The sequence below is a fragment of the Sinocyclocheilus rhinocerous genome, unplaced genomic scaffold (assembly GCF_001515625.1).
Source record: "Sinocyclocheilus rhinocerous isolate Xijiao unplaced genomic scaffold, SAMN03320098_v1.1 scaffold2194, whole genome shotgun sequence".
Classification (NCBI taxonomy): Eukaryota; Metazoa; Chordata; class Actinopteri; order Cypriniformes; family Cyprinidae; genus Sinocyclocheilus; species Sinocyclocheilus rhinocerous.
Window position 1 is genome coordinate 353,030 of NW_015652304.1, and position 13,293 is coordinate 366,322.

At 37.6% G+C, this 13,293-nt stretch overlaps 1 protein-coding gene across 6 annotated transcripts; it reads left to right on the top strand.

The window, feature by feature from the left end:
• Window positions 1-2,357: 2,357 nt before the first annotated feature.
• On the top strand, window positions 2,358-12,812 carry flad1 (flavin adenine dinucleotide synthetase 1). 6 transcript variants are annotated; one of them, XM_016520630.1, is made up of 8 exons: window positions 2,358-2,894; window positions 5,144-5,296; window positions 5,518-6,277; window positions 6,403-6,550; window positions 8,190-8,288; window positions 8,822-9,011; window positions 12,292-12,365; window positions 12,454-12,812. In XM_016520630.1, the coding sequence occupies exons 1-8, from the start codon at window positions 2,592-2,594 to the stop codon at window positions 12,587-12,589; spliced, it is 1,863 nt and encodes a 620-aa protein (XP_016376116.1). In that variant the 5' UTR covers window positions 2,358-2,591; the 3' UTR covers window positions 12,590-12,812. The 6 variants fall into 6 exon arrangements, with proteins under 6 accessions (XP_016376116.1, XP_016376117.1, XP_016376118.1 ...); XM_016520631.1 differs by having other exon boundaries at window positions 5,147-5,296; XM_016520634.1 differs by lacking the exon at window positions 2,358-2,894 and adding an exon at window positions 3,194-3,837 and having other exon boundaries at window positions 5,072-5,296.
• Window positions 12,813-13,293: the final 481 nt, after the last annotated feature.

A 13,293-nucleotide genomic window follows, 5' to 3' on the forward strand; every position in this document is an offset into this window, starting at 1 on the left:
AAAAAGTCGCACTTCCGCGATCGGATGGCTGCTTGTATCATGTGGTTTGACGTCCACGAGAGCGCCCGCACCTGGTTCTCTCAGCGCGCGCCCTTGACCTGTTTTTCTTTTTTCTGCGATTCACAGTTGAACAAGAAACGAATTTTCCTTAAACAGGAATTATGAACTCATTCATGGACTTTCCCGGGCGTTTATGGTCTTTATTAACAAGGAAACTACTTGAAATTATTACTTAGGCCTACCTAAAGCAAATACATGTAGCCTATAATAGGCTACTGTTTTAATCACGGTTAACAATAACATAAAACGAGTTTAAGAACAGTGTAAGTTTTTTTTTTTCTTTCTTTTATAGGCTATTAAAAATCAAATAGTTTTAGATTCATGCCAACCTGCAAACTCCAGTTATTAGATGATTTGTCCAGAATTAAAGCTCTCTCCTGATTTAGCCTCATTACTTTATTTATTCTGTGGAACAAAAAGGAAAATGTTAAGGAATCTCTATTTTGGTTTCTTGCATGTAATGACAAGAAATTTTGACTAAATATGTGACCCTGGCCTGGACCACAAAACCAGTCAGAAGTATCACGGGTATATTTGTAGCAATAGCCAACAATACATTGTATGGGTCAAAACGATCGATTTTTCTTTTATACCAAAAATCATAAGGATATTAAATAAAGATCATGTTCCATGAAGATATTTTGTAAATTTCCTACCATAAATATATCAAAACTTAGGCTAATTGTTGATTACTAATATGCATTGCTAAGAACTTCATTTGGACAACTTCAAAGATGATTTTCTCAATATTTTGATTTTTTTTTTTTTGCACCCTCAGATTTCAGATTTTGAAATAGTTGTATCTCGGCCAAATATTGTCCTATCTTAATAAACCATAGCCTACATCAGGGATCCTCAAATCTGGCCCACGAGATCCACTTTCCTGCAGAGTTTAGCTCTAACCCTAATCAAACACACCTGAGCAAGCTAATCAGTGTCTTCAGGATCATTAGAAAATCACAGGTAGGTGAGTTTGATCAGGGTTGGAGCTAAACTCTGCAGCACATTGGCCCTCCAGGGCAAGATTTGAGGAACCCTGGCCTACATCAATGGAAAACTTATTTATTCAGCTTTCAGATGTATAAATCTCATTGTCAAAAAATTGACCATTATGACTGGTTTTGTGGTCAAGGGTCACATATGTCAAGCCTCAAAACAGTCAAATCACAAATAATGTATCGTAAAAGTGGTCCATGGGCCTCATACTCTATATGGCAAGTCATGCCAATAAAGCGCCAGCAAACAGAATTTGAATGAGGGCTTTCACTCAGATTTAACCCATTTCATTGGTTAAATCTACTGAAGGAATAAACACATTGTGTGTTTTGAATCTGAAAAATATTCGCAGCAGCACTTTTTTTTCAAGAAATGAAACTGAATTAACTAGGTCAGTGGTCTCCAACAGGGGGAGTGCATGTGCAGCACTAGCCTACTGCAGGGGTCTGCACTATATTGCGCAATAAATAAATTCAAAATGCGTTAAATAAAAAAATACAGCAGGCTATTTGGACAATGATAAAGTTTAGCTAAACATAGTTTGATATAAATCATGGCCAGCTGTTAACAAAACTGATAAAATTATAAATCTGCTTATTATTTTGCTTTACTAAGAACTAGGAAACTAGGGTCTGTTAGTTCGGAAACGCATGTGATGCTCAAATGCTCTTTTTGGAATCAGCTTGATTTAACAAATGATAAGCCCTGTTTCTGTGTTTTAAGAAATAGTTGATATGAATAATTCAAAGACTGATAACATCAAATAAGTCACCCTCAAGTAGCCAATTACTGATATAACCTGCAGAAGGGGCCACTAAACAAATCAGTGATTGAATGTGTTCAACCATTTCAAAAGATTCGAATCACTAATATGAATCATAATTCCCACTGAAGCGCTCGAAACGCCACACGCTGGTGACGCCTGCTGGTCAAAACTGTGTAACTGCAACAAAAAATCTAATCAAACATGCATAAAATAATTTTACATGCCAAATGCAAATATTTTAGTTTAATAGCTTAATCTGTTGATGCAATTAACAAATCATCTAATAGCATTACAGATTAAGTGTTTGTATAATATGTGTAAATTCATTAAATTGTAGGGCTTGTTTTGTTTGTTTTATGGAGAGCTTGGTTAACCAGGTCAGTAAAAGACTATTAACTACAACACTTCCTTTTTATTATACAAATGTGTCATTGAAATCTGTACAAATGTATGAAACATGGCAAAACATTGAAATTTTAAAACGTTTCTAAACAGTTATGACGTAACGAAGCCTCATTTATTGACATCACGTGACTTTGGCAGTTTGATACACGCTCCAAATCACAGGTTCGAAACAAATGATTCTCAAACGTTCTAAAGCTTCGCGAAGCAGTGTTTTGAATGCGCCCATCACCAGGGAACCCACGGTTCGAATCTGCTAGTTCTCTTCCGGGATTGAGTTGAGGACTACAAACTGAACAGCTCTATTCACAACAGAAGAAAGTGCACGCAAACTTTATTGGTTTCGCGTGGCGGTGGATTTTTCAAAATGGTGCGCGTGTGTGCTTATCCTGGATGCTTCAACCAAGAGAAATCCGTGAGACTCCGTCAGTGGGCGTCAATGCAAGAGGAAAGCTTGACTTTTCACACATTGCCCCTACACGATCCAGAAAGATTGAAACTCTGGCTGATCGCCCTTCATCGAGAAACCGGATCACCAATTCAGTCTATCCGTGGATTGAGGGTGTGCAGCCAACATTTTTCACCATCCGATTTCAGTGTAGCCAAAGGAAATAAACGACGCTTGAATTCAACAGCTGTACCTAAGCTGTTTGTAAAACAAAGAACTGAGGTAGGTGTGGAATACAAATTTACCATAATCATATGATTTCCTATGGACATGATAAGGATCTCTGGGGGCGATCTACGTTAAAGGTAAAAAAGTTACAGAGATGTAACTAAGTGGTGCAACCGGTGCTTTATCATGAATTTCCAGCAGCACTGCAGTGTATTTAGTGTGCGGTGTCTAGACTTCCGAAGTAAACATATTACACATAGCGTACTATTAAAAATTACATTAAACACACATTTAAATATCAGAAATATTTTTGTGTGTCAAAGCTGCTTTCAAGTGGTCATATGACTAACTGCAGAAGAAAACTAAGCTGATTTTACATAAATTGTTTAGCAATTATTGAAAGAGACAATTAAATGTAGCATTACATAGAATCACCCTGTACATTTTGTAAAGGATGTCTGCAAATAGTCTGCTTCCACTTTTCCGGGGAAGTTCCCGCCCTCGTTACGCTGATTGGTTAGCTTATTAAGGAAGCAGTGTAACGTCTCGCATCGATTGGCCAAGAGACGTCACGTGACCGGAGGAGTGCAACCAAGTATTCTTACTGGTATATGGAACTGGTGTTGTAAGGGTGAGTTATCGTAAATAAATTACAAATCAAGTACAGCTTTTAAAGTAGTAGTAAGTAGCATCCCGATTCTGTATTATATATATATATATATGCGTGTGCATTAGCTAGTATCGTTAGCTGGTATCAATGTTTACGGCTGATTTGCTTTTATAGCTGTCATGACACAAGCATGCTGAACACTCGGGACTTTGTTCATATAACCGTGACAGTAACGTTACCTTAAGATCATGGTGACTGTACAGTTTGACCAGATGTAATCATTGATTTGCCGGACTCATTCTTGAATGAGATTAGTGCTTCATTGAATAACACTTAGTTGGCCACGAAATCCGGACTAAACCCAGGATTCAGTTTCGTGCCTTCCAGGTAAGGGAAGCGAACTATTCTGCCAACAAACTTTACTTGGGACATATATTAGACATTTCTATAGATATCCAGCCGATTTGTTAGAACAGATCAGATAATTAGACGTGCATAATTATGCAGCTACAAGAATGTTATTACAGTTTTTTTTTCGTTCTGGCGTGTACTTTTCTTTGTAAACCACCTTAATAAACTATTAAGCTATATACTATATAAACTATTAAACTATCTAAACTAGACGTGTTTTCAAGACTTTTAAAACTTCGCAATAAGTTTTTATTGTCTCAATTTTTCTGTTGACTTTTAACAATTAATATATTATCTTTGCTTGTAGGGCTGCACAATTTGGTCAAAATTTGTGTGATGTCTATATATATATATATATATATATCAATATGAAAATAACAATGTATTATTAACAAATCAAGTATTAAGAAAACAAGAAGTATTGCTGTTGCAGTATTTCACTAGAAATAAGCAAATCAAGTATTTAAGAAAAATAAAAATTTGAAAAATAATTGTATTTTACATCACAGCTGTAAAATTGCAACACTAGTATTTATGGTCTTAATTTATTCATTTTCAAACGTTTTGAAAATTTAATTTTTATTTTTTATTTTTTTACTGAAAACCACAGAGAGCCTTAAAGGGGTCATATGATGCTTTTTTAAAGATCATTATTTTGTGTATTTGGTGTAACAGAATATGTTGACCTTTGGTTGACAACTGCCTGTTTGTAAGCACTTATAAGCACTTACAAGTTTTAAGTTGTTTGGTGCGTTTTTAAATGCATGTTATAAATGATCCAAAAACGTTCAGAGATGAGATTGTGTGGAGCAGCATTTACCTTGAATCAAGACCCTGGAAACACAGGATCACGAGCTGCTTGTGTGTAAGTGAACACAGTGCAGTGCTAATTCTGCTAAACCCTGAAACATTCAGAGCTTATATTTATTTAATTAAACTGCAGCACTGACCCATATCACAATTTTGGTTTCATTGCGATCAACCATGGAGTCCTACTTTCTGTCAATTGTTTTTAAATTTAAGGTATCTTGGTTTCATGTTTAAATATTTATAGAAGATTATAGATCTAGAGAAATGTTGATTTCTGTCCACGCTTTTGGTATGTTTTATATTCAGTCTCGAAAATAAACTTTTTTTTAATTTATAGATTTATTAAAAGTCAAATAAAGACTAGTTTTATTGCTCAGACTTTTGTGCTTGTTCCCAACAGACCCTCTCCATCTGTCTCTTCCTTTTTCTTTCTTTGCCTTTCTCCTGTGTCATCATTTTCGGCTGAATGCAGCAGGCTTTGCCTCGGATTGGTAGAGTAGCTAAGAGGGTTCAGCGAATTGGAGCCCAAATCATCCCAATTGCTGAGAACTGCAATGCATCCTCCACGCAGAAAGATGGTGCTGTCACAGCAGCTGTTCTCATCATAGGAGATGAGATCCTCAAGGTAATTTACAATAGCTGTTGATTATAGTCACAATTAACACTTTATCTTGTATATACTGTTATTTTTCTGACCGTTGAGGGCTCTATATGGATTTTGTTTATCTGTTGTCCAACCATTGACACATGCAGGGAGGTTTCCACTTTGGCGCAGTTAATTATCTCTTCTAGAATCATTAGAAAGCAATATTTTAAAAACTTTTGGTTTATATGCTTACATTGCAGGGTCACACTGTTGACACTAACAGTGCCTTCTTGTGCCGTGGGCTTCGCAAGCTTGGCATCACCGTAGAGCGAATCACTGTGGTACCTGACGTCCAGGAAGTCATTGCTAAAGAAGTGGCACAGCTTTCCTCCTCCGTTACTCACCTCATCACATCCGGTGGCATCGGTCCCACCCATGACGATGTCACTTTTGAGAGTGTTGCTATGGCATTTGGCGAAGGTCTGCATGCTCATCCTGAACTGACAAAGCTAGTAGAGGGGTTCTTTGGCCCGGTCACTACCAACAGTGCCCAAATGAAGCTTGCCATGGTTCCCGTTTCTGCCAAACTCAATTTTGGCATAGACCCTCAGACAGGCCAGCGAAATCGCTTCCCACTAGTCAGTGTCCGCAATGTATACATATTTCCTGGCATCCCCTCTCTGCTGGAAAAGTCTTTCAGTGGCCTTACCCATCTGTTTTCAGGTTCTAGTACCACCTTTCACACCCGTGAGGTGTTTGTGAATGCGGATGAGACTGATATCGCCCAGTGTCTAACAAAACTGCAGGCAGGTTGGGGCAAGCGCGTCTCTCTGGGCTCTTACCCAGACTGGCTTAGTAATTATCATCGTGTCCGATTGGTTTTGGACTCTGACAGTGCAGAAGAGGTGGAACAAGCAAGAACTCAACTGATAGAAGAGCTGCCTGAAGGATCTGTGGTTCCTCTTGTCACGGACCCGGTGTCAGTCGCAGCTGAAGAAGTGTACACACTCTCGAAAAGTGGTGAGCTTCTTTATAACCATATTTGAGTGCTGTCAGTTACATGTATTCGATCTTGACCAGTTTAAATCTCAATTTAAATCAGTTGAGAATAACCTTGTTAAACATGTATACCAAATATCTCACAGAGACAGTGCTGGGGAAGAAAGTAGCTGCAGCATTGGGGACCATTGAGATGGCGCTGGAGAAATACTCGACTAATGAAATCTGTGTTGGCTTCAATGGTGGCAAGGACTGCACCGCTCTACTGCATTTATATTATGCTGTTCTGAAACGGTAAGAAAGACTAAAGTAAAGGTCTTGACAGAAAATAGAGCATGTGGACCAAATTAAATTACAGTTGGCAAAATGTTGCATAGTATCACCTTTTTTTATTTTTAGACATTAGAGTGACCTCAAAATGTATTAAAAACACTTAAAGGTATAGTTCACCCAAAAATGAAAAATCTGTTATCATTTACTTACCCTCTAGTTATTCCAGTTTCTTTCTTCTGTTGAACACAAAAGAATGTTGGTAACCCAACAGTTGTTGGTATCCATTGACTATAATAGTATGGAATAAAATAATGGAAGTCGATGACTTCCAGCTACTGTTTGGTTGCCAACATTAATATAACAGTGTTATTAATAAACATTAACACATGTATTTAATGTATTTAATAAATGATAAGATATCAAAACAAATGGCATTTGTTTTAAAGGTATAGTTTACTCAAAAAATAAAAATTCGTCATCCTCATGTTGTTACAAACCTTTATGGCTTTCTTTATTTTGTTGAATACAAAATATTTTCCCTCATGGGTTCCACCAAAACTACAGTGGCTTTAATTGCTCGGACAACAAATAGACATTTTTCAAAATAAATGCTTTTATGTTCCACAGAAGAAGTAAAGCCATGTTTGGAAAGACATGAAGATGAGTAAATGAAATGAACTATCCCTTTAAGACAGCACAAGCATACCTTCCAAAAATTATATTACAGAAATAGATGCTTGTTTTAAGTGTTTTAAGTTCTGGTTGTCAAACGCTAGTGTATCTTCACACACATCACACATTCAGTTAAAGGATAAGTTCACTTCCAGAATAACAATTTCCTGATAATTTACTCACCCCCATGTCATCCAAGATGTTCATGTCTTTCTGTCTTCAGTCGCAATTAAAGCAATTAAGGTTTTTGAGGAAACCATTCCTGGATTTTTCTCTAAATAGTGGACTTCAGTGGGAGCCAATGGGTTTAAGGTCTAAATTGCAATTTCAGTGGAGCTTCAAAGGGCTCTACACGATGATCCCAGTCGAGGAATAAGGGTCTTATCTAGCCAAATGATCAGTCATTTTCTTAAAACAAACAAAAAAATGTATATACATTTTAAACACAAATGCTCGTTTTGCACCAGCTCGACCGCATGCATTACGTAATTATGTTTGAAAGATCACGCGTGACGGTGATAGAGGTACAGACCCAGTGTTTACAAAGCGAACGTGCAAAGAAAGTCAAATGCCCTTTATAAAAAAGGTTTAAAAAAATGATGTCGGACAATTTTGAAGTTGCATGAGAAATGGAGATGGAGTTTTTCTATTCTGCTAGGACACCTGTGTGAACGTGAGGAGAACTGATTTCATACAGCCACTAATGATCACCTTAAGACCTTAATGCATAAAAATGGCTCAGAAAAAGTTGTCTTAAATCTGCATCATTTGTTTGCAGATATCATGTGATTTGCTATTTTCTAATGTACACGGTGAGTTTGGCTTAAGGGTCCAAATACTTTTTGGGGTACTATTTAGAAATGCTGTGAAATTAATTTAATGTCCATGTTTTATAGGCAAATGTCTTTAAAGAAACAGCATAGACTTGTTAAGTTTCATATACATCCAAATCTCTCTCTCTCTCTCGCTCTCTCTTTCTCTCTCTCAGGCGGTATCCAGATAGTAGAGACAGATTGAGAGCTCTTTACATTCGAATTGTCTCTCCTTTTCCAGAAATTGAGAGGTTTTTGCAGGATACAATCAAAAGGTAAGACAAAGAAAAAAAAGTAGGTACTGCAGTGATTTAAAGTAGGAGATAACAAAAATCTGAAATGGTTTCCTTTTCTCCTGAGTAGGTAAATCATAGACTGGATTCTCTGGCATTTCTCCCAGTACTTTTTGTCTGCATCAGACACAAGCATATCTGTAAACATATGATTTCGTCATGTCTGATTCAGACAATTATTTTGACATTTCTGAATTGTGAAGTTTTCCAGACATGCTTTGAGCAGTTTTACGACTATTACACTAATGTTAGAATCACCAGTCCTGCTTGTTTATCCACATACGATATGGGATCTGGCACCAGTTAGTAAGTGAAATGTCTTAACCAAATCACTTGAGTGAGACTTTCAAGGGAGATGTGCCATCTGTAAGCCGTAACAGCCTCCGACAAACCAGTTGCAGCCTGTTCCTTAACCGTGATGAGTTGAACATGGATCCAGGTCTCATTAATTCATTAGTGTCCATTAAAGCTCCATAGGTGTAATTATTTGGCATCTCTTCCTCTCTCTTTTATAGATATGACCTGGAGCTGTTCTCAGTGGAGGGTAATATTCGGCAGGCTCTGCATGAGGTCCGGGAAAGGAGGCCAGATTTACAGGCGGTTCTGATGGGAACGAGACGGACCGACCCTTACTCGCACACACTGACACCCTTCTGTCCCACAGACCCAGGCTGGCCTGAATACATGAGGGTCAACCCACTGCTGGTGAGGGGGAAAGAATATATATATATTTGTGCTGCTTAATATTAAAAAAATTTTTTTTTACTGCCTCAAACTTTTGAATGGCAAAGTTACATTTAAAAAGTCTCTTCCACTTTATTACAAGTTAAAGGGTTAGTTCACCCAAAAATTAATTAATTAATTACTCACCCTCATGTCATTCCAATCCCGAAAGACCTTCGTTCATCTTCGGAACACAAATTAAGATATTTTTGATGCAATCCGAGAGCTCTCTGACCCTCCCATAGACGGCAACACAGCTGTAATGTTCCCAGGTCCAGAAACGTAGCAAGGAAATCTGTAAAATAGTCCATGTGACATCAGGGGTTCAACAGTAATTTTACGAAGCTACGAGAATACAAAAATAATGACTTTATTAAACAACTCTTCTCCTCATCCCGTCTGCAGCAGCGTGTCGCTGTTCTGACGATTTGTGCTACCCGCTTAGATTGTGCTACCTCCCATTAAAAAGATAATTAGCACAAATTGATAGTGAAAAATGTTACCTATCTGATTGTGCTACCAGCATCTTATTCATGTGGTTTGAGGCTTTTTTAATGTCCATACCTACCCCTACCCGTCCCTACCTACCCTTACCCTAACTTACCCTTAAAACAATGCAAATATATTTTTGGTTGCACAATCTGACAGGTAGCATGTTTCGTCGGTACACTGCCATTATGGAGAGTATCACGAGAGTATGCGCTTGCTTCTGCATCATGTAAACGACGCATAAGCGTGCTGACGCATAGTGTTTACTCGAGCAATAAATGAAGTGATTGGGTTTCTGTTTGTGTTTATATGCCAAAAGCTTTCAGTCGGATTTGATGTTCTGACATGCGCACACAACAAAAAAATATACAGAGTTTTCCCGCTGGTTTAAGAAGTGCATACTAGCCATCCTCCTGCTATTTGTCTTTGTTTTAAAAAGCAGGCTTAATATTTATATATTTCGGGAGACGACAATTCGTTCATTCGTGCCCGAAACAAGGAGCCCGAAGCAAGGACTGGTGGGACAGCATTACTGCCCTGCACCACTTCACAGACAATATGTAGAAAAAAATTTTAGACTGACACTTACGATTAATTTATGATTCACTTCTGACACTTATGATTCAATAACAACAGCCCGTTCTATGTCGATACGTCATTACGCCACAGTGTTTCCCATACATTGATTTATTTGTGGCGCCCGCCACAATATCAAAATCTAACATAGATTTTCCAAATGGCTTTGACTTCGTTGAATAAACATGAGCACTGCACGTTTCAAAACCGAAACCCGGTGCGGGTGTTTTTATATCACTGTATTTCTGAAGAAAAACCGACTGTCTTCGGAAAATTTTGGATTTCGTTTTCATTTCATCTTGCATGTAATCAGGGTTGCCAGGTTTTCAGAAGAAAACCCGCCCAATGACTACTCAAAACTAGCCCAATCGCCTTTCGAGGGGGTCCCCAGTTAAAAATCGCGTTCAAGGGGTAAAATACAAGTTTTTTGGCAGGGTTCCCCTGCTAAAATTCGCATTCCAGGGGATAAATATCATGTTATTGGAGTCGCTTCACCCCGCGGACATGAAAAACAACCCGTGGCAACAGTGTTAAAGTAGCCCAATTCCGCGGGAAAACCGTGGACTTGGCAACACTGCATGTAATGTCTGATAAAGCAGCATTTGTGAGCTGAGCGCTGCTTTGTGTACAGCCATTACCGGGGAAACCTCGATCTCTACCACTCCCACAGCGCCTCCTGCTGCCAGAGAAAGAATTTGCATGTATATGCCGCCACAAATAAAGTGCAAGTCTGTGGGAAACACTGCACCATTTCTGCATCATTGCACAACTTTACAGTTTCGGTTTTCAATCAGATCAAGTGTATACATGTCCTGTTGCACGGATTAGAAAAAGTTTAAACCACCCCTTACAATCAGAAATGAAATTATAATCGGATTTGCCAAATTCATTCTGATTGATGTGGTTACATTTAACTTTATTAGTTTTTCTTTGTTGATTATTATATATAAAACAAAAAGAAATTGAATTTGGTACTTATTTGTTTGTTTGTTTTATTACAACATAATACAAAAAAGTCCAAAAAGACTAATTCATAAACATTTCAAAACTCTCGAGGATAAAATACACAAACAAGCCATCGGCTTATTTCCATTGTGGTCCTCTGTATTTTAAAAAATGGATGAACAAATCATAAATGGAGTGCAATCAACATCAAGTTCAGAACTCACCACACAAACTTCAAAACATCAATGATAAAACAACCATTTTTTTTACTTCCCTTCTAACAATACTATCATATTGTATCTCTTGAATACACCCAGGTAATTTATTCCAAGCAACAAAGCTAGTATATAAAAAAAACTTTTTTTTTTTTTTTTTTTTTAAACTGGAATTTTTGGTTTATTTGGTTCATTTTAACCTTAAATTTTATAGTAATATACCAACTGAAAGGAATCCCTGTATAGTGTAATTTTTACAGCAGTTGATTTGAATCAAATTGTGATGTAATTGAATCGATGAGCTTGTGAATTGAAATTGAATCGATTCCTGAAATCTGTCAATACCCAGCCCTAACATGTTTTTTTTAATTGACTTGGTTCTAAATTTGTTGTATATTTAATACTATAATTGTGTTATGTAACCATATATATGTGTACACATGTATAATCACAGAGACAAACAAAAAAAGAGGCAAAAAAAAAAAAACACTGAAAGGTTCTCCCCCTATCTTCCCACCTTTCCTGTAGTGTCTAAACTGACTCCACAGTCAGTAAATCACTGTCATGTCTCCCACTCACTCTCATGTAAGCTGGCAGCGTTTTTTTACCGTAAATTTTACGGAATTTTTTTTACAGTGTGGGTATGCGGAGCATTCAGTTTATATGGACGGAACGCCACTGAGATATATATATATATATATATGTGTGTGTACACATGTATAATCACAGTGACAAACAGGCAAAAACCCATCTTCCCACCTTTACTGTAGTGTCTAAACTGACTCCACAGTCAGTATATCACTGTCATGTCTCCCACTCACTCTCATGTAAGCTGGCAGCAGAAACAGCCAAGAGATGGTGAATGATGATGAATGAGGCTCTCCAAGATCATTACACAGCAACTCCATCATCCCAATCAGTGGTGCTTATGTAAAAGACACGGCAGTACAGCATGTTCTCAGAATTACAAATGACCCTGGATTCATGTTACTTCTGAATGTTTGCTTCATATCCACCATCTCTTTCCCTTTCTGTAGGAATGGACATATCATGACATCTGGTCATTCCTCAGAACTTTATATGTGCCCTACTGTATTCTGTATGACAAAGGGTGAGGTGCTTCTCTTCACAGTCAGTCTCACTCATTAAATTAGATTATCTTCATGGTTTGCTTATGCTGTTATTTCTCTTCCTCACAGATACACTTCTTTAGGCAGTATGGATAACACATGCAGGAATCCATCTCTTAAAGTGGTGGACGAGAGAGGTGTGACTCGCTACAAACCTGCCCACAAGCTGGAAAATGAGGAGGAGGAACGCAACTCAAGGGCATGACTGACTTAGACAACTTAATCCTTTTTTTTTTAAAAGAAGACGCAATCAATGACACGTGCAACTGAGGACATTTTGAAGAAAGAACTGAATCTGAAATAGCCTATCATAAACAGTTCTTGAAAAAACCTGTAGTTTGTGTACTGTCTATGAATGTTGGTGCGTAGAAAAGTGAGAAATGTGACACTTGTTTTTAAGATTTATATTAAAACGGTAGCCTATCAAAGTGTCTTATTCTTTTTCATATCAATTTTGGTAATATTATTGTAAACCATCGTGTTTTGTATCTTTGAGAAAAGTGTGAGTAACTGCGCGGAATTTTTCTGTTTTAGCACATCCTTAGCGGCGGCAACTGCCAAGTTTTTACGTTAGATAAAAGAACAAGCTAGTTAAAATAATTCGGTTTTAAGTGACTTGTAAATTACGTATTGCTTCAGTTCATGCAAACAAATGTTGATGTCTGGAGAGCAGTCTATATATAATAAGCGCACTTCATCTTCGTTCACTTACACCCAGCGCCCCAGTTAATGAAATGCAATGGCAGTTTCCGGCCTCACGGGTGCGATGTAGTCACGTTGTACATTTAAAATGGTGATTACAATAAATTACTCTATCCAAGCTAGAGTTAATCCAAGACTATCGATCTCGAAATTTGTCAGCGGTCTGGCAACGGGAATCGATGCGGTGTATTCTAATAAAGCGACTCG